At 48.2% G+C, this 22,444-nt stretch overlaps 1 protein-coding gene across 1 annotated transcript in view; it reads right to left on the reverse strand.

Moving 5' to 3' along the window:
- Positions 1-819: 819 nt before the first annotated feature.
- Positions 820-22,444, reverse strand: part of LOC119977496 (claudin-10-like) — a 98,679-nt gene continuing 77,054 nt past the window's right edge. Inside the window, exon 5 of the mRNA XM_038818531.1 lies at positions 820-968. Coding sequence (XP_038674459.1) covers positions 842-968 — 127 coding nt within the window. The 3' untranslated portion in view covers positions 820-841. The remainder of the gene's footprint in view (positions 969-22,444) is intronic.

A 22,444-nucleotide genomic window follows, 5' to 3' on the forward strand; every position in this document is an offset into this window, starting at 1 on the left:
GGAGGACGTTGCTGGGTCGGCAGGGCTGGTTTGTCATTGTTGCTCCCAGTGACTGGGTCGATGGTTTCATTCCATTTTCATGTTTCTGTTGTGGTTGAATACAACTGAGTGGCTTGCTCGGCAAATAAGAGTCAAGCACATTGCTGTGGGTCTGGAATCACATGTAGGCCAGACCAGGTAAGGATGGCAGATTTCCTTCCATAAAGGGCATTAGTGAACCAGATAGGTTTTTGTGATAATTGACAATGGTTTCTCAGTCATCATTAGGCTTTTCATTCCAGATATTTTATAGAGTTTAAATTCCACCACCTGCCGTGTGGGATTCAAAACCAACTCCCCAGATCATCACCCTGGGTCTCTGGATTACTAGTCCAGCAGCAAGTCCACTACCCCACCGGCTCTCGGCCCTGTCAGGCTGCCTGCAAATCTGTCACTTTAATTCAAAGAGTTCAAAAGAAGGTTTTGTTATTTGGTAGTAAACTATTTATTCTCCTCTCATTCCCAAGAATAAAGCAATCTATTTATAGAGATTGCCAAGTTGATAAATGTAATTTTATGTGAAAATAACAAATGTACAGAACCATTATGTTTTACATCTTTCAAAAATGTCCATAATAATGTAAGTTTCTCATGTGAAAATAACTGAATAAAGATAAAACTTTTCAAAAGGGAAAATGAGTTAGCATATTTTACAAAGCCAGTATTTTGAAATTTTTGCAATCATGAAATGGTGAACAGTAAATGTTATTAGGTTATTATGAGTGAAAGGAAATCTTCCTGTGAACTAGAGTTGATTAAATAAGCATTACATTTCCATCTTTCTCTTAATGTGATGCTTTTGTTAAACATATGAGTTTTTATCAAATTGTTTTGGTGACATCGCCATGCTTTTGGCTGACCTCATTTCAATTGCACCACTGTATCCCTTTGTTTGAGAAGGAAGAAATGGCATTGCTCCATACCTGGTTCTGAAAGAAACAAAATGTGATGAAGTTCAAGCATTTGTACCTTTTCCCAGGAATTAAACGATTGGACAAAAGTAAAATCTTTCATGCTTAGCAGTTTTCAAATTCTACTGTAATGTAGCACAAATTGTAATGTAGCGCAACGAACAGGAACAAGGAGGGTAAAATCATAGAATGGTTGTTAGCACAGATGGACACTATTCAACCCTTTGGATCAGAGCTGGCTCCCTGGGGGGGGGGGGGGGGGGGGGGGGGGGGGGTGGAGGATTGGGTTGGGGGGGGGCGGTAATTCGCCTCGTACTACTTCCTCAGCTTTTCCCTGTAATCCTGCAAATGTTTCCTTTTCAGATAATGATCCAATCGACTGTTTGAGGAGGTGGAGGATATTGAGGGGGAGGGGCCCAGCCAATCACATATGCATGTGATCTGGTCCTGCCCGAAGTTGGAAACATTCTGGATGTCATGCTTTGGCAACATGTCGGCGATCTTGCATGTGGGCCTAGAGCAGGGGTGGGCAAACTACGGCCCGCGGGCGAAAGGTTTTTATGCGGCCCACCAAGATCAAGTCATTAAAAAAAAAAAATTTTTTTTTAATTTTTTTAATTTTTTTATTTTTTTTTAACAAGGTTAATTGGGGGGGGGCTGTTGGGTTACTGACTTGAGTAGGGTGATCATTGCTTGGCACAACATCGAGGGCCGAAGGGCCTGTTCTGTGCTGTACTGTTCTATGTTCTATGTTCTATATGAGGCGCCCAGAATCATAACCGGGTGAAGCGCCATTTTTGAAAAGTAGAGAAAAAGAGGGCTAAAGGCAGGATGCCGCCGGGGGAAGCGCTGAGGTATATGCCGCACGCTAATTGGTTACAACCGGGACTATTAATTAATATACAATGTGGCCCTTTAAAATTGTGAATTTCTGAATGTGGCCCTTGCATGGAAAAGTTTGCCCACCCCTGGCTTAGAGCCTAGTCCACTGGGGGCCATATTCGGGGTGTTGGACGTGCCGGAGTTGCAGATGGGAGCGGGCGCAGATGTTTTAGCCTTCGTCTCGTTGACTGCTCGCAGGCATTGGGGTGGAGGTCAGTGTCTCCACCTTGTGCCTCGGTGTGGCTGGGGGATTTAATGGAGTTCTTGTACTTAGAAAAAGTGAAATTTGCTCCAAGGAGGGCGAGTGAAGGGTTCCATGAAAGATGGGGTTTGTTTATATTACATTTCAAGGAGCTGGTTACCATCAACTGCTAGGGGGGGAGGGGGGGGAACAAGATGGGGAGGTTGGTTAGGGTGTTGGGGGTTGGGTTTGGGGTTTTCTATTGGTTTTACTTTGTAATGTTAAAATGTTAAAATCAGAATAAAAATATTTTAAAAGATAATGATCCAATTCGCTTCTGAATGCCTTGATTGAATCTGATTGAATCTCTCCCCACCACACTCTCAGGCAGTGATTTTCAGATGATAACCATTCACTGCATAGAAAAGATTTCCTGAATGTGACCATTGTTTCTTCTTCTGATTGACAAAATGCAAATAAAATAAATAAATTTGACACGAACCTGAGAAAATCTGCTTAATAACAGAATACTAACAGAAGTGCTGATTCAGTGCAAGTTACATATATAATTAAGATTAATTGCATTGATATCTACTCCAAACTCCATTTGACTGGTTATGCTACAATCTGAAGAGGTTATGTTATATTTTGTTAATTTATTGTAGCATCCATCTCTAATTTACTGCATAAATTTAGTCTTAATTGCAAGTAGATTATTTCCCAGCATTATCATTATATTGTGGTGAATTGGACATTCTGAATTCTCCCTCCGTGTACCAAACAGGCGCCGGAATGTGTAACATTATTGCAGTGTTAATGTAAGCCTGCTTGTGACAATAATAAAGATTATTATACTATCTCTCGGGACACTCCCTGCAGCCTCAGCTGGCGAACCAACAGACGGCTGGCCTTCTCCCCATATTCAAAGTCCCCCTCAAGCGATGTAACTGGGTCACCACCTTCCACATTATCAACAACTAAAACTCCAATTGCACCTTCTTTATGTTCATCAATAATTCAGTCGTCAGAGCAATCGAGTACTGTTGGTCCACCTTCAAAGTGGAGTCCGCCCACCTCCGTCTCTCCACCTGTTCTGATTTATCCCAATGTGCCTTAAGCAAGATTATCTCACCCCTAACCACTGCTTTCAGGGCCTCCCAGAGCATGGAGGCTCATTCCTGTTAAACGTAACATACTCAATAGCAGAGGATACTCGCTCACAAAACCTCTTATCCGCGAGCAACACCGTGTCCAGTCGGCCTGGCTGCAACAACACATCCACAAATTGTGGAGTATGATCCGATAAAACAATCGGCGAGTAACCTGCTCCCTTCACCCTCGGGAGAAGAGACCTACTATCCACAAAAAGGTTTATTTGGGAGTAGACCCGGTGGATGGGAGAAAACAAGGAAAACTCCCTCAGAAACCTAAATCGGTCTGTCCCCCCACCATCTGTTCCATGAAACACCAATAACTCCTTCCCCACTCACTGAACTCCAGGACTTGGAACTCGACCTATCCAGGCTCAGATCTGAAACACAATTAAAGTTGCCCCCTCCCCCATGAGATCTAGATCGGGAATAGACACCAGCATTTTGTTAATAAAAGCCGTGTCCATCCCAAGAAATGTCTTCATAGAATTTACAGTGGAGAAGGAGGCCATTCGGCCCATCGAGTCTGCACCGGCTCCTGGAAAGAGCACCCTACCCAAGGTTAACACCTCCACCCTATCCCCATAACCCAGTAACCCCACCCAACACTAAGGGCAATTTTGGACACTAAGGGCAATTTATCATGTCCAATCCACCTAACCTGCACATCTTTGGACTGTGGGAGGAAACCGGAGCACCCGGAGGAAACCCACGCACACATGGGGAGGATGTGCAGACTCCACACAGACAGTGACCCAAGCCGGAATCGAACCTGGGGCCCTGGAGTTGTGAAGCGATTGTGCTATCCACAATGCTACCGTGCTGCCCCTGTCTTGATGGGGCGTTCCTAGCAAGGCCAAAAAAACAACAAAGTGCCTTTGAATAGAGGAGTATTTCTTGACGCAGAAGCCGCCGCGAAACACCCAGCTAAACATGGCCAAAAGTGGGTGGACTCTGTATTTTTCTCCCATTGAATCGTGCCCGTTATTGTTTGATTTTGTTCTTGTACAGTAAAATATTTGTTCAAAACATGACATCTTCTGCTATAGTTCTTTCCGTTAATAACTGGGTTTCAAATGTTTTTATTTACATCGATGAGCAATGATTTGAATTAATTGGTTTTGATTTAGCCAGGAATATTCACCTTATTCTCATTTTCTATGAGGAAGGGGTTGAAAGGTATTTCCTCTCACTGCACTAAACTGCTTTGGTCACACAGAGACGTGGAGCATTCGTTTACAAAGTGTTCTCGTAGGAAAAGCATTGGATGTAAATTCAAGCCTTTTGGATGAACAGTCTTCAGATCATTGCCATTACCTGAGACCTGCCCCGCGATGCTCCATCCCCGACCGGCCGAGTTCCCAATGGCATGGGACTCTCAAGGTCTCACCCGTCGTGAACCTAGCGTTGCAGCTGCGGACTCAGTCCGGCGCCGCTACAGTTGGGGAAGGGTCGATCCATGGGCAGGAGTGGCATCAGTCGGGGCTGGGGACAGTATGGGCGGGCGGTCCGGGGCGTGCGGGCGGCCGAAGGTGAGTACGGTCCGCGGGCTGAGCCCGTCATGAAGCACAGCGCAGCTGCTGCAGGCCACCGCCGCAGCCACAGACCCGGCAATGCTCCGGGCCATATCGGCAGCTGCAGCTGGGAGCTCTACGCCACCTCCCTGGTCGCCCCCAGCAAACGGTGAATCGGTGACCATTTTGTGCCAGTTTTCGTGGCATAAAACACCACTGTTTTCATGCCGGCGGGGTGTCTTAGTCTCCCAAACGGAGAATCCAGCCCAAAATAACATATTTGTCAGATTTGCTGGGGAAAAATAAATGTGGCGGGATTCTCCATTGGCCGACGCCAAAATCAGGAAAGATGATTGGACGGGAGATTCAGTTCTGAATCGCGATTCTCCATCGCCTCGACAGCAGCGTCAATGCGTTCCGGACCGCACGTACAGTGGACATCATTTCCATGTCATTAGCGAGCCTGACCAGGTATTCTCCGGGGCCTCTGCGATTCTCCACCTCCGATGGGGGAGTAGGGTTACTGGTGTGTGGGACGGGGTTAGTGCCAGGGGCACAGTTCTGCCTACTCACCCTGGCCACCCTGAGGAGGTTGTGCAGTTTTTTCCGGCACTAGTGGCCGGTCCGGATGGTGTTGCTGGTGGCACTGACCGCCTCTGCCACTTGCGCGCAGGCACGAAGAACGGTGGCAGCTGGCAGCCTCCTTCCCAGGCCAGGGTCATCCACTCCTCCCCATTGTCCAACCGGGTCTCCAGCTCAGTGTCTGTGAACCTCAGGGCTGCTGTCCTCGCTGCCATCCTGTTTGGCTGGGATGGTGTGGGAGGGGGGGGGGGGGGGGGGATGGTGTGGGGGGGGGGGGGGGGGGGATGGTGTGGGGGGGGGGGGGGGGGAGAGAATTGTTTATGTGCGGCTGCAGCTTGCCTGAGGAGCAATCTTCTGGTCCCGCCACTATCAATGGAATTTCCCAATGAATCCACCCCCATGTCGCTGGGAAACCCACGGCATCAGTGGGATCGGAGGATCCTCCGGCATGAACAGCTGGAATTCTCACCCAGTACTTCAGTGGGACTCAGGTGCAGAGAGAGGACCATAAGTTATCGGACATCACTGTTTGGCGGATAGCTATGATTTAACTCACTAAACTATATGGCGGCAGACCACTGCACACAAGCTCATACAGAAGCTGGAGGAATAAATTCCTTGGCAATGCTAAGATTTCTGATTAGAGGAGGTTAGAGAAAAGGCAGATGCTCCTCAAAGGAGTCAATTAAATGGAGGGTAGGAATCATAGATATCATAGAATTTACAGTGCAGAAGGAGGCCATTCGGCCCATCGCGTCTGCACCGGCTCTTGGAAAGAACACCCTACTTAAGCCCACAACTCTACCCTATTCCTGTAACCCAGTAACCCCATCTAACCTAAGGACAATTTAACATGACCAATCTACCTAACCTGCACATCTTTGGACTGTGAGAGGAAACCGGAGCACCCTGAGGAAACCCACGCAGTCATGGGGAGAACGTGCAGACTCCGCACAGACAGGAATGAATCAAAATGACCAGTATGATTTCATTATCATGGGCCAGGATGTTCTGTATGGTGGGGTTCCCTTCTCCCATCCAAAGAGTCAGTGAGGAACAGCGCCCGCCAACTCTGCCTACCCCACAGCCCTTTCCTGGTCGGATGAGCGTCAATTGACTTCAGGCAGGACTTCTGTCCCTCACTCGGGAGGAAGTCTCACCTTGAAACACTGCCCGCCAGGCCAATTGGCAGATAGTTCTATATTGCCTGTAGTAACAGAAGCTGCCATGGACAGAGTAAATCTTCTTCAAGATGATGGAGCCCAAGGGCCGTGAGTGGACTACAGGTTTGTTTTCAGGGTCGCAGGGCGAGGAGGGTAGGGAAAGCCTTGGGGGTGGGGGGAGGTGTTGGTTGGCAGGTGTGGGTGGATAGTGGAGGATTAGGGCATCGGTGAGGCCAGGGGGAGGCTGGTGATGAAGAGGGAGGTCCAGCCCCACCAGATCTGAAAGGGGTGTCTCCAAAGTTAGAAAGAGGCTTCTGACAGAGGCACCAACCTCCCACCTTCCCACCCGAGCTCCGAACCCAATCATTTTGGGCTTCTTCCACACCTGCAAAATCTCCTGCAAGCATACAAATTGAGACTGGGTTGGAAAATGCTCTTAAGTGATCAATAGTTAGCCACTTATGCGCCTCAATTTTGGGCAAGAACTGGAAGCATGCCTGAGGCCTGGCCCCCACCAGCTTTGTGATGGATGGTTTCCGGAATGTCCATCAATTTGACGTCATGCCCCTTCCTCAAGTACTGCCAGCAGGGGAGTGCAAAATTCAGGCCATAAAGTTAGATGTTCAGAGGCAGAATGCTGGAGGTTAAACCTGAAAGCCAAGAGTGGATGACATTTTGCTCGAGAATACAATATAAAGAAGTGAAGCGTGCTGGAAACCAATTCCTTCTATTGTATTTACCATAAGCGTAAATAGGGATGTGACGGATTATGAAAGATTTATATTTGAAGGGGAAGTCACTATTTTTGTCCAAGGAAGGATCTAAAAAGATTGTTATCTTGGGAGATACCAATTCAACTCAGAACCTGCTGAGAAGATTCTCTTCAAAACATTAGCTGAATAAAAATATATCAGTATAAAAGCAAATTACTGCGGATGCTGGAATCTGAAACCAAAAGAGAAAATGCTAGAAAATCTCAGCAGGTCTGACAGCATCTGTAGGGAGAGAAAAGAGCTAATGTTTTGAGTCCAGATGACCCTTTGTCAAATAAAAATATATCAGTGGAGCGTATGGGTGTGAAGTTTGTGTCTATCCCATTGTGTAGAGCAGTCATTTTCAAAGTCAGGGTCACGGGAGGAAGTCGGGTGGGTCGTGGCGCCATCAACACTCTACAATCAACACTCGAACACCTCGACAACAAGGGCACCTATGTAAGTCTGCTGTTCATAAACTACAGCTCCGCCTTCAACACCATTATCCCAACAAGATTAATAACCAAACTCCGCAATCTTGGACTTGACCACTCGCTGTGCAGCTGGATAATCAACTTCCTCACCAACAGGCCGCAATCTGTCAGGATAGGCAGCAGCATCTCCTCCACAATAATCCTCAACACCGGAGCCCCGCAAGGATGTGTGCTCAGTCCTCTACTGTACTCCCAATACACACATGACTGTGTGGCAACATTTAACTCCAACTCAATCTATAAGTTTGCGGATGATACAACTGTGCTGGGCCGTATCTCAAACAACGACGAATCAGACTACAGGAGAGAGATAAATCACTTGGTTGCATGGTGTACCGAAAACAGCCTCTCTCTAAATGTTGGAAAGACCAAGAAACTGATCATCGGAGCGTAGCATGACTCACACTCCCATCTGCATCAATGGCTCCGAAGAGGAGATGGTCGATAGCTTTAAGTTCCGGGGGGTCACCATCACCAAGAGTCTGTCCTGGTCCACTCACTTTGATGCAACAGTCAAGAAATCCCAATAACGTCTCTACTTCCTACAGAAGCTAGAGAAATTTGGCATGTCCGCATCGACTCTCACAAACCTCTGCAGATGTGTGATAGAGAGCATCCCATCCGGCTGCATCACAGCTTGATATGGCAACTGCTCAATCCAAGATTGCAAGAAACTGCAGAGTGTGGTGAACTCAGCCCAACGCATCACACAAGCTTGCCACCACCACATTGATTCTGTATACACCTCCCACTGCCTCAGGAAGGCAGACAGTATTATCAGAGACCCCTCCCACCCAAGCATTGCCTTCTTCCAGACCCTTCCATCAGGCAGAAGGTACAGAGTCTGAAGACTCGCACATCCAGACATAGGAACAGCTTCTTCTCAACAGCTACAAGACTCCTCAACGACTCCCCCTCGGACTGATCTGTTCCCTGTAAGAACACTATTCATGATGCCCTATGCTGCTCTTGCTCATGCATTTGCTTTGTTTGGCCCCTTGTTCCGCACTGTAACCAATGTTTGTGACAATGTACCATTTGTCAATGTTCTCTGTTGATTATTCTTTTGTCTACTATGTACGTACTATGTACATTCCCTCAGCGTGGAAAAATACTTTTCACTGTACTTCGGTACATGTGACAATAAATCAAATCAAATCAAAATCAAATCATCGCGGCATTCCCGATTGTGGAAATTAATGTGAAAAGGCCACAGCAGCCGGCTTTTAAAAATGAAGGCTGTGACCTGCTTCAAACGTGACGGCTGCGACGTCTTTCAGAATGTGGGCGCTGCGCAAACGTGCCTGCTCATCAGTGCGCCTGCCCGGAGCTCAGCGAGAAACACCACCTCCTCCTGAGGCCGGCGGGCTGACCCAGGAGAAGATTTTTTGAAAAAATTCAATGCAGTCTCCCTGTTTGAAGCAACAGCAGAGAGCAGGTCACGCGTCCCGAACACGGACTCTGGGCGCGATTCCTCCATCTTGTCAGCAGCAAACACGCGACAGGATTGTAAAATTTAAAATGGATCGTTTTGTAATAAGAGCGAGCAAGAGGCCACAGGATCCATCACAGGCCCAATTCCCAATTCGAGTAGGGTCAAACAAAGCGTGTCTTTGCACCAAAACTTTTCTCGATCTTCCTTGCTGCAAAACTCCAACTCATCCTCAGCAAGCTTCCCGCTGAAGTGGAGCTAAACTATTGAACAAATGAGAATCTGTACCATCTCAGACACCTGCAGGCCAGATCCAAGGTCATCCCATCTTCTGTCATCGAACAGATGATGCTTGCGTCTGTGCATACTCAGAGGCCATGCTCAAAGCCATTGTCAACATCTTCACTAAGGCATATGAGAACATGAGTGGCACAGTGGTTAGCACTTCTGCCTCACAGTGCCAGGGACCCGGGCTTGATTCCAGCCTTTGTGACTGCCTGTGTACAGGTGTGCAGATTAGGCGGATTGGCCATGCTATTTTAAGAACAAAGAACAAAGAACAATACAGGACAGGAACAGGCCCTTCGGTCCTCCAAGCCGGTACAGGTCATGATATCAACCTTTACCAAAACCCTCAGCCCTTCCCTGTGCCGTATCCCTCTATACCCATCCTATCCATGTGTTTATCAAGATGCCTTTTGAACACAGTTAATGTATCTGCTTCCACAACCTCCCCTGGCAACACATTCCAGGCACTCACCACCCTCTGCGTTAGAAACCTGCCTCGCACATCTCCTCGAAACTTTGCCATGGACCTTAAACCTTTGCCCCCTGGTGACTGATTTGGCACCCCACCTTTGGAAAGAGTGCCTGCCCACCCACTCTATCCATGCCCATCATAATCTTGCAGACCTCTATCAGGTAAGTATTCCGTCTGCTTTCCTGACTACCTTGGATTGGATTGGATTTGTTCATTGTCACGTGTACCGAGGTACAGTGAAAAGTATTTTTCTGCGAGCAGCTCATTAGCAGATCATTAAGTACATGAAAAGAAAAGGGAATAAAAGAAAATACATAAAAGAAAATACATAGTAGGGCAACGCAAGGTACACAATGTAACTACGTAAGCACCGGCATCAGATGAAGCATACAGAGGTGTAGTGTTAATGAGGTCAGTCCGTAAGATGGTCTTTCAGGAGTCTGATAACAGCGGGGAAGAAGCTGTTTTTGAGTCTGTTCGTGCGTGTTCTCAGACTTCTGTATCTCCTGCCCGATGGAAGAAGTTGGAAGAGTGAGTAAGCCAGGTGGGAGGGGTCTTTGATTATGCTGCCCGCTTTCCCCAGACAGTGGGAGGTGTAGATGGAGTCAGTGGATGGGAGGCAGGATCATGTGATGGACTGGGCTGTGTTCACGACTCTCTGAAGTTTCTTGTTGTCCTGGGCCGAGCAGTTGGCATTCCAGGCTGTGATGGAGCCAGATAGAATGCTTTCTGTGGTACATCTGTAAAAGTTGGGAAGAGTTAATGTGGACATGGCAAATTTCCTTAGTTTCCTGAGGAAGTATAGGCGCTATTGTGCTTTCTTGGCGGTAGTGTCGATGTGGGTGGACCAGGACAGATTCTTGGTGATGTGCACCCCTAGGAATTTGAAACTGCTAACCATCTCCACCTCGGCCCCGTTGATGCTGACAGGGGTGTGTACAGTACTTTGCTTCCTGAAGTCAATGACCAGCTCTTTAGTTTTACTGGCACTGAGGGAGAGATTGTTGTCGCTGCACCACTCCACTAGGTTCTCTATCTCCCTCCTGTATTCTGACTCATCGTTATTCGAGATCCGGCCCACTATGGTCGTATCGTTAGCAAACTTGTACATGGAGTTGGAACCAAATCTTGCCACAGTCGTGTGTGTACAGGGAGTAGAGTAGGGGCCTAAGTACGCAACCTTGCGGGGTCCCGGTATTGAGGACTATTGTGGAGGAGGTGTTGTTGTTTATTCTTACTGATTGTGGTCTGTGGGTCAGGAAGTTGAGGGTCCAGTTGTTGAGTGGCGAGCCAAGTCCTAGGTTTTGGAGCTTTGATATGAACTTGGCTGGGATTATGGTGTTGAAGGCGGAGCTGTAGTCAATAAATAGGAGTCTGATGTAGGAGTCCTTGTTGTCGAGATGCTCAAGGGATGAGTGTAGGGCCAGGGAAATGGCCTCTGGCGTGGACCGGTTGCGGCGTTATGCGAATTGCAGTGGATCAAGGCGTTCTGGGAGTATGGAGGTGATGCGCTTCATGACCAACCTCTCGAAGTACTTTGTTATGACTGAAGTCAGGGCCACCGACAAGTCGTCGCCTGGTTCTTCTTTGGCACCGGTATGATGGTGGTCTTCTTGAGTGGGGACCTCGGAGTGGAGTAGGGACAGGTTAAAGATGTCCGCAAACACCTCTGCCAGCTGGTCTGCGCAGGCTCTGACTGCATGACTAGGGATCCCGTCCAGGCCCGTCACCTTTTGAGGGTTCACTTTCAGGAAGGCCGATCTGACTTTGGAGGTTGTGATGGTGGGTATGGGTGAGTTATGGGCGGCTGAGGTACTCGACAGCGGATTGTTGGTTTCCTGCTCGAACCGAGCATAGAATGCATTAAGTTCATTGGGAGGGGTGGGCTGCTGCCGGAGATACTGCTCGGCTTCGCTTTGTAGCCCGTTATGTTGTTTAGGCCTTGCCACAACCGCCGAGAGTCTGTCTGCGACTCTAGCTTGGTTTGATAGTCTCTCTTGGCATCTCGAATGGCTTTGCGGAGGTCATATCTGGATTTCTTGCATAGGTAAGGGTCGTCTGACTTGAACACCTCAGACCTCAATAGGGAGTCAATCGCACGATTGAGCCATGGTTTCCGGTTGGGGAATGTACGTACTGCTTTCTTTGGCATGCAGTCGTCCACACATTTGCTGATGAAGTCTGTGATGGTGGTGGCATACTCATTTAAGTTAGTCGCTGAGTTCGTAAATATGGACCAGTCTACTGTCTCTAAGCAGTCATGTAGGAGCTCTTCTGTTTCCTCGGACCAGCACTGCACGACCTTCTTAGCCGGATACTCCCGTTTGAGTTTCTGCTTCAATGCCGGGAGAAGGGGCACCGTCTTATGGTCTGATTTCCCAAAGTGCGGTCGGGGGATGGAATGGGCGCCCTTGATTTTTGAGTAGCAGTGGTCAAGAGCGTTGTCGCCCCCGGTGATACAGGCGATGTGCTGGTGGAATTTTGGCAGTACACTCTTGAGTTTGGCCTTGTTGAAGTCCCCGGCCACGATGAACAACCCCTCCGGGTGTTCTGTTTCATAGTTGTTTATGACTGTGTACAGTTGTGTACTTGTCCCCTTTTGTTGCCACCTTCAAAGATCTGTGGACCTGCATGCCCAGATCTCTCTGACTATCTTGTTATGGGCCAGGGTTTAGAGAACCCCAAAGTGTATCATGGAGTTCACCTGACCCGCAACTTTTAATAGATTGTGGTATGGGGAGCACACGGCCCACTCTACAGGTGTGGTACAACAGAAATGGAAAAGTATGTTTTAAAGCAAAACAATGTTTATTCTATGAACTCAAGTTAACCTTTTTAAAACATACAGTGAACATCTTAGCAACCATCAATTCAAATATAACCCCCAAAGAATACAACACTAAGTAATCCTTAATAACTTCCCAAACAACATCCAGAAGACAAAAGAAACACCTTTTAACAGAAGCACATTAGGTTACATTCACTACTGAGAACATTTATAATTCTGAATTCATCAAATGATCAAGAGATAGTATTTTCATGGCAGAGGGATCAACAGTACATCTGCTCTGTCTGGCTTCAGCTCCAACACTGAGAACGAAACTAAAAAACACCCTGCTGCAAACAACCTAAAACGAAAGTAAAAAAGCTGACAGACAGCCCAGCTCCACCCACACTCTGACATCACTGATAAACACCCATTTCTTAAAGGTACCTTTCTTAAACACCCATTTCTTGAAGGTACTCTCACATGACAATCTATAATCCTAAGTGTTTTGCCATTTACGGCATATTTCCTCTCTATGTTAGACCTACCAAAATGCATTACCTCACATTTTTTCAGATTAAACTCCATTTCTCATTTCTCTGCCCAAGTCTTCAACCTATCTGTGTTCTGCTGTATCTTCTGACAATCGTCAACACCACCTGCCACTCCACCAACCTTGATGTCATCTGCAAACTTACTAATCAGATGGGCTACATGTTCCTCCAAATCATTTATGTACACTACAAACAACAGAGGCCCAGGCACCGATCCCTGTAGAACATCACTAGTCACAACCTTCCATTCAGAAAAACACCATTCTACTACTACCCTCTGCCTTCTGTGAATGAGTCAGTTCTGTATGCATCTTACCACCTCACCTCTGATCCTGTGTGACTTCACCTTTTGTACCAGTCTGCCAAGAGGCTTGTTAAAGGCTTTACTGAAGTCCATGTAAACCACATTCACAGCCCTCCCCTCATCAATCATCTTTGTCACCACTTCAAAAAACTCGATCAAGTTGATGAGGCATGACCTCCCCTTCACAAAACCATGCTGTCTATTGCTAATGAGTCCATTTGTTTCCAAATGGGTATAAATCCTGTCCCTGAGAATTCTCTCTAATAATTTACCTACTACGGACATGAGGCTCACCGGCCTATTGTTTCCAGGATTATCCCTGCTACCTTTCTTAAACAGCGGTGCCATATTAGCTGTTCTCCAATCCTCTGGGATCTCACCTGCAGCCAATGAGGATAAAAGATGTCAGTCAAGGCCCCAGCAATTTCCTCAGTATTCTGGGGTAAATCCAATCTGGCCCTGGAGATGTATCTACCTGAATATCTTTTAAAAGACCCAATACCTCCACATTTTTGATCTTAACATGATCCAGACTGTCCACACACCCTACCCAAGAATCATCTTCCATAAAATCCTTTTCTTTGGTGAACACTGATGCAAACTACTCATTTAGTACCTCGCCCATTTCCTCTGGCTCAGCACATAGATTCCCCCCACTGTTCTTAAGTGGTCCAATCCTTTCCCTGGCCACCCTCTTGCTTTTTACATATGAATAAAAATCTTTGGGATTCACTTTAATCCTACTTTCAAGGACTTTTCATGACCCGTCCTTGCCCTCCTAATTTCCAGCTTCAGTACCTTCCTACTTACTTTGTACTCCTCAAGGGTTTTGACTGTCCCCACCCTTCCAGACCGTGTCCTTTCGCAGTACAGCTATAATATTCTCCTTAACCAGTAATGCAACTCCCCCAGCCCTTTTACATGCCCCTCAATCAGTCCTGAAGCATTTATATCCTCCAATGTTCAGCTGCCAATCCTGCCTTTCATTTAACCACATTTGTGTGATAGTCACAATATCATAGTTCCAAGTATTAATCAGTGCTCTAAGCCTTACCTGATATAGCTGTGGCAGTGAAACAAATACACTTCAGACCACTGCGTTTGAGCAGACAGGGTGATGTTGTTCTCTTATTTTTGTTCTGTATTTATACTTCAGTTATTACACCTTCGAAGCTAACGCTCTGATTCCCACCCCCCTGCTATACTAGTTTAAATCATCCCGTGTGACTCTAGCAAACCTCCCAGCCAGGATAGTGGTGCCTCTCCAGTTTAGATGCAAATATCTTTCTTGTACAGGTCCCACCTGCCCCGGGGGAGATCCCAGTGGTCCCAAATCTGAAACCCTCCCTCCAGTTTAGCCACGTGTTTAGCTGCACTATCCCCCTATTTCTAGCATCACTGGCACGTGGCACAGGGAGTAATCCTGAGATTACAATCTTTGAGGTCCTGTTTTTTAGCTCATTGCCTAACTCCCTGAACTCCTTCTCCAGGACCTCATTACTCTTCCTGCCGATGTCGTTAGTACCAATGTGTGCTACAACCTCTGGCTGTTGACCCTCCCACTTCAGGATGTACTGTGTTTGTTCAGGGACATACTTGACCCTGGCACCAGGGAGGTGACACACCATCCTTAGTTTCCAAAGATGTGTAGGTTAGGTGGGGTTATGGAGATTGGGCCTAGGTAGGATGGTCTTTTGCTGGGTTGGTGCAGACTCAATGGGTTGAATGGCCTCCTTCTGCATTGTCGGGATTCTATGGGCCTTACACTAAACATCCATAAGAAAAGTTCCTCTACCAACCTAGCTCCACCACTCAGCCCTGGCCCCCAGATATTAAAATCTACAACAAGGGTATGGACAATGTGGACCACTTTCTGTACCTCGAGGGCCTACTGTCAACAAGGGAAGAAATCAACACCAAAGTTCAACATCGCCTTCAGTGTGTCAACGCAAACTTTTGTTGCCTCAGGAAGAGAGTGTTGGAAGACCAGGCCCTCAGACAAGGCACCAAGCTCATGGTCTGCAGAGCAGTAGTGATGCTCAGAAATGTGCACTTTGTAACAAACACCTCAAAACCCTGAAGAATTATCACCGGCATTTCCTCCGCAAGATCCTGCAAATTCATGGGAAGGCTAGGCAAACCAACATCAGTGTTCTCGCTCAGGACAACATCCCCAGGAATGAAGCATTGACCAAGCTTATCAGCTCCACTGGGTGGGGCACGTCCTTCGCTTGCCAGACATGAGATTCCGAAACAAGTGCTCTACTGGGAGCTTCAACGCCAAACAAACCCCAGGAAAGCAGAGGAAACACGTCAAGGACACCTTCAAACCTTTATTGAAAAACATCCCCACCTGGGAATTCCTGGCCCAAGACTGCGTGATATGGAGGAAAGGCATCCAGGAAGCAGCTGAACAGCTCGCGTTTCATCGCTGAGAGCAAGGCTGAAGCTGAGCAACAACAGTGAAAAAAGCGGTCACCCCATCCATCCGCTCCTTCTCCACTGTCTGTCCCACCTGTTCACACATTGGACTCCTCGTCACCTGAGAATTCATTTTTAGTGTCATCCTTGACTCCGAGGGGCTGCCTAAGAGAGGAAGCAGCCAGTTAGGTGTGGTGGGCAATGTGAATTTCCAGCTCCTGATTCACTGGTCCCATCTTTAAAAGGCAGTCTGTAGAATGTGCTTATGCAGCAGTACAGAGGGAGCAGTGACAGAGCTCTTGATACTCCACCAATTGTTTCTATGGCAGAAGGAAGTTTATCTTCCTTGCTCTTGGATTCATGGAATCCATGGAATTCCCAGAGTGCGGAAGGAGGCTATTCAGCCCTTCAGATCTGCACGACCCTCTGAAAGAGGGGGGCACAACCCCGCCCTATCCTGTAACCCCACTTAATCTACACATATTGGACACTGAGAGCCAATTTCTTAACATGACCAATCCACCTGAGCTGCACATCCTTGGACTGTGGGAGGAAACTGGAGCATCTGGAGGAAACCCATGCAGATTCAACAATGCCTCCCTGGAGATGCCCTGGGGGCAGCAGGGTAGCATGGTGGTTAGCATAAATGCTTCACAGCTCCAGGGTCCCAGGTTCGATTCCCGGCTGGGTCACTGTCTGTGTGGAGTCTACACGTCCTCCCCCTGTGTGCGTGGGTTTCCTCCGGGTGCTCCGGTTTCCTCCCACAGTCCAAAGATGTGCGGGTTAGGTGGATTGGCCATGCTAAATTGCCCGTAGTGTCCTAATAAAAGTAAGGTTAAGGGGGGGGGTTGGGTTACGGGTATAGGGTGGATACGTGGGTTTGAGTAGGGTGATCATGGCTCGGCACAACATTGAGGGCCGAAGGGCCTGTTCTGTGCTGTACTGTTCTATGTTCCTCCAACCTGTGTGGGCACAGGGGCCTAGGGACAGCAGAAGGCGATTGGTTCAGTCAGGCATGAATGGAGATAGCAGAGGTCAGCAGTCATACTTGACCCTATAACTGGCTGCAGCGCCAATAGAGATGTGTTCTGGCAAGTTGAGTTCAGCGAATAGAATTAAAATTGAAGCCTTAAATGTGACTGTAGATGAATATGAGACCGGAGAAGGGGTTGCTTGCTCAGGCAGTGACAAAACCCAGAGAAGAACATTTGCTAAGAGATGCATGTTCCTCACTGCACAGGATGCTGATCAGGAAGAGGTGACTCCTGCATAACCAGTGCTGATTGGCTGCCTGCAGATTGCATGCCTATGGCACCATAATGGACATTATCAGCATAGGTGCTGTGCATGTCTTTGATGGGTGAGTAACAATGGGAATTCATGTGCTTACAGAAGAAGAGAGTTCACAATGGAAGAGAAAGGTCAAGAACTGGACCTTTATGGCCGTTCTCAGGTTTATGGAGGAAGAATAACTGGAACTGGGAGGAAGGAGACAGAACTGGCAATCACTGATAGTGAGGTGGGTGTGGAGCTCTGAATAGCTTAAGGAATGGATGCAAGAGATCGTCAGAAAGCTAAACATAGTGCTAATGTGTGCAGCACTGGTCACACAGAGTTCTCCATGACTTGTAGCCATAGAATCAGAGAATGTACAGTGCAGAATGAGGCCATTTGGCCCATCGTGTCTGCATGACATTTGGAAAGAGCACCGTACTTGAGGCCATGCCTCCACCCTATCCCCCGTAACCCGGTAACCCTACCTAACCTTTTGGACACTAAGGGCCAATTTGGCATGGCCAAGCCTCCTAACCTGCACATCTTTGGAAGAAGAAAGTGTTGGAACATGCATTGTCCTCTCATCACTCCCCTCTTTCTTGCAACTTATGAAGAAGAATTGCCAGCTACCTAGTCTGACCACCAGTCCACCAGCTCTGAGGATGAGGAGGACACATCAGAAGGTGCACCTTTACATCATTTCCCCAACAAGGTAGGCACTACAGTAATACCTGAGCCTCAAGAGGTCACAAAGACAGAGGAGGCTCCTACAGGAAGTCCCAATTTGCGATGGCTTTCTAGGCCCCAGACAGCCAGATGAGGACCACCATCAAAAGTCATTGAGCAGAAAGGTCAGCAACTTGTCTCCACCCCAGTTGACGGTGCAGAGGGAACATCACATCGCAGGAATCTCAGGCGTGTAAGAAAGTACATGTGACTGCACTTATTGGATTCACAGGTCATAGATCACAGGATTTACAGTGCAGAAGGAGGCCATTCGGCCTATCGAGTCTGCTCCGGCCCTTGGAGAGAGCATCTACATAAGCATAAACCTCCACCCTATCGGCGTAACGCAATAAGCCCAACTAACCTTTTTGGACACCAAGGGCAATTTAGCATGGCCAATCCACCTAACTTGCACATGTGGGAGGAAACCGGAGCACCCAGAGGAAACCCACGCAGACTCGGAGAGAAACATGCAGACTCCGCACAGTCAGCCAAGCCGGGAATCAAACCTGGGACCCTGGAGCTGTGAAGCAACTGTGCTAACCACTGTGCTACCGTGCCGTCCTAAGATCTAAGTGATGTAATTAGATACCACTTTGCTCTTGATTTGTTGAGTTCCAATAGGCAGCAGTACAAAAAGAATACTTTACTTATAGAAACACCACTGGGCTATTCACACATTGGTGACCTTTGCATAGAACATAGAACAGTACAGCACAGAACAGGCCCTTCGGCCCTCGATGTTGTGCCGAGCAATGATCACCCTACTCAAACCCACGTATCCACCCTATACCCGTAACCCAACAACCCCCCCCTTAACCTTACTTTTTAGGACACTACGGGCAATTTAGCATGGCCAATCCACCTAACCCGCACATCTTTGGACTGTGGGAGGAAACCGGAGCACCCGGAGGAAACCCACGCACACACGGGGAGGACGTGCAGACTCCACACAGACAGTGACCCAGCCGGGAATCGAACCTGGGACCCTGGAGCTGTGAAGCATTTATGCTAACCACCATGCTACCGTGAGGCCCCATTGCGATGGACATGATGGGATGAGCTTCCTAAATAAAGTCAATGTGGTTCCTATGTTGCCCCATGCGATGACTGAGCCAGGAAAATGGTATGGGACATTCAAGGAAAGGACAGCAGGGCTTTAGAAGGTTGAGATTTATTTGATTGAATGGGTGTCTCAGGAAGAGTAATGGGAAATGTCTGTAATAGGGCACCGCGAGATTCCCTCAAGCATATCACTGCAGTTTCTCAAGTCTTTCTCTTACTGTATCTGCTCACTGTCTCCCTCCATATGCTCATCCTCAGAGGAGGCATTGTGCTCAAGGATGACCTTATTGTTCAAAGCTTTAGCGCCATTATCGGGCCAGGTTGTGCAGAGCACAGCACACCACAACAATGTGTGACACTCTCTCTGGGGTATATTGAAGGGCTCGACCAGATCTACCGCTGCATCTGAACTGTATAATAATAATAATAATCGCTTATTGTCAGAAGTAGGCTTCAATTAAGTTACTGTGAAAGGCCCCTAGTCGCCACATTCCGGCGTATGTTCAGAAGCCTTTTGATTTGGTTTATTGTCGCATTGGCAGATGTTACAACCCCTTGCATCTGTGTTCCGGTTCCTCACAGGTATAGGCAGCTATAGCTTCAGTGGGTCTCTCTTGTCACCCACCATCCGTTCCTTGGAGGGATGCCAGAATCAGGTTCAAAATGTCAAGCTCTAGGAATTGCTTCCCAGGATCTATAGCACAAAGTTAAAGTATTTGCTAGTGGTAGCTGCAGACCAGTGATACTTTGAGTGAGGGAAGTCCTTCCTGTGAGTGAAGGTTGCTGTTGATCAGTGGGAACATTGATGGCCACATGCGTATAGTCGAGGATATCCTGCAGCTGGACGAACACAGTGATAGCCCCAAACCCTGCAGTCTCCCCGGCCTGGCTGCCCGGATTGCTGCAAAAATACCCATATTTGTTGGACCTGTTGAATTGATGCAGTGATGAGCTGCAGACTAGGAGAACCCACAGATATCCCCAGAAGAACTTTGGAGTGATCCTGAGGCATAGAACATCAGCACCAAGGTGTGTTTCAACTCAACAGGCATTGGGTTTTCATCACTTCACTCATGGATCAGTTCTTTCTCTATCACGGTGGACACTCAGGACCACCACTCTGAAAGACTCAAATCTTCGCTAACATTGCTTTCTTGACATTAGCAGGAAGTTGAATTCTGGTTATAGACTCTGGGCAGGATTCTCCGACCCTCCGCACCGGAATCGCGCCCGGCGCGGGGATGGAGATCCCCGGAAATCCGGCATGACAGCGCTTCCACAATTCTCCACGTACCCACAGTCGCACGCGCACGGTTGCCGAGTCCCGCTGGCGCGGTTCCAAACCGTTACCACCCGGCAGAAGCCCGAACCCACGGCCACGGTGGACGTCCTGGTGGGGGGCTCTGACTCGGGGGGGGGGGGCCTCCACAGGGTCCAGGCCTGCGATCGGTGGCTTCCAATCGGCAGCCATCCGCGATCTGGATGGGGCCTACCTCCTTCCGCTTGGGCCCTCTGTTGGTCTCCGTCATATTTCTCCGCGCCGGCGGTGAGACGGCAAACACGTGCATATGCCGGCGCGGAGATGGCAACCACGCACATGCGCGGATCCGCGGCAGCCGTGCAGGACCGCCTATCGGCACCGGAGCAGCACGCAGCACTCCGGTGCTGTGCTAGCCCCTGAAGACCGCTGAATTGCTGGGCCAGGAGGCCCATTGATGCTGGCGTACACCACTCCGGTGTTTACACCGGCATCAACACTTTTCCGGGATTTTGGAGAATCCCGGCCCTTATCTGGGGGTGGTGGGTGTTATGATCCCCTCGGAAGTAGGGGAATGTGTACCATCCAGTTCCAATTAACTCATAACGAGTATGAACTCCCACTGGTAATTGGGGGTGGAGCTTCACCCTTAACAGGGAAGGTCCATAGGAGAAAAGCCCTGGCCTGGGTGCAGACTGGGGAAGGTGACTCTTCGGGCTGTGGGAGTTTAGTCGTGTATCTTAATAAATCTCTTTCTTGGTATCCTACCGTGCGTCCTACGAGTGTTTCTCAACTATCAGATTCTGCACTGGCGACGAGGCTGAAGTGGAGTTGCCACAGCACCGCATGTTCCACACCCATGCCAATTTATCGAGGCCGCAAGAGGCCTTATCTAAACTGACCGACTGACCATGGTACCTCATATAGGAGGCCTATGGTGTGAGGAACGACGATTGGGCTCAATATACAGAATGCATGCATTTTTTTTCCGAAGCACAGCATAATTGGAGATGAAAAGCATACCGTAACCTTACTAACGACGGCGGTTGGTGGGCCCATGTATGTTCTTATCAAACGTTTGGCACACCCAGACGCACCTGACTGCCAATCTTTTGCAGCTGGCAGCCTTGAAAGAAAAAGTTAGACTTTGAGTGGGGGAGGCAATGGCATATTGGGACTGTCACTGGAGACCTAGGGTAATACTCTGGGGACCCTGGTTCAAATCCCACCATGGCAGATGGTGGAAACTGAATTCAATAAAAATCGTGAATGAAAAGTCTAATGATGACCATGATTGCCGTAAAAATCCATCTGGTTCCTTTAGGGAAGGAAACTTGCAGTCACATGCTCTGACCCTTAACTGCCCTCTGAAATGGCTCAGCAAGCCACTTAGTTGTATTAAATTGCTGCAAAGTCAATAAAAAGGAAATAAACCATATGGCACGAGGAGCAGCACCGTGGCACAGTAGTTAGCAGCACCTCACAGTGCCAGAAACCTGGGATCAATTCCAGCCTTGGGTGACTGTCTGTGTGGATTTTGTACATTCTCCCTCTGTCTGTGTGGGTTTCCTCCCACAGCCCAAAGGTGTGCAGGTTAGGTGGATTGGCCATGCTAAATTGCCCCTTAAATGTCCAGGGTTGTGCGGGTTAGGTGATGAAGCCACCTGGGGTGGCCACGTCCCGATTACAAAATGGACACTTGCAGAGAATGAAGGGAAAAATGGACAATGCTGAGAAAGCAAGCAGGTGCAAGGTTTGTCTGTTGCTTGGAGTTTGCAGCTTCCAGACAAGACCGATACTGCAAAACCATTAGCATACTAATGAGCTATCTCCGGGGACAAAAGAGAAACATTTAAGCAAATAATGCCAAAGCAGACACCCTGGTGCCAGAGGAGACTAGAACAAAGCAGGCCAATGGCCACCTGGGGCCCGCTCAGCAATCAGGGCAGCCACCCCTTTATTGGAGGAAATCGATGCCAATCATAGATTATCATAGAATTTACAGTGCAGAAGGAGGCCATTCGGCCCATCGAGTCTGCACCGTCTCTTGGAAAGAGCACCCTACCCAAGGTCAACAGCTCCACCCTATCCCCATAACCCAGTAACCCCTCCCAACACTAAGGGCAATTTTGGACACTAAGGGCAATTTATCATGGCCAATCCACCTAACCTGCACATCTTTGGACTGTGGGAGGAAACCGGAGCACCCGGAG

This window comes from Scyliorhinus canicula, chromosome 14, assembly GCF_902713615.1.
Source record: "Scyliorhinus canicula chromosome 14, sScyCan1.1, whole genome shotgun sequence".
Classification (NCBI taxonomy): Eukaryota; Metazoa; Chordata; class Chondrichthyes; order Carcharhiniformes; family Scyliorhinidae; genus Scyliorhinus; species Scyliorhinus canicula.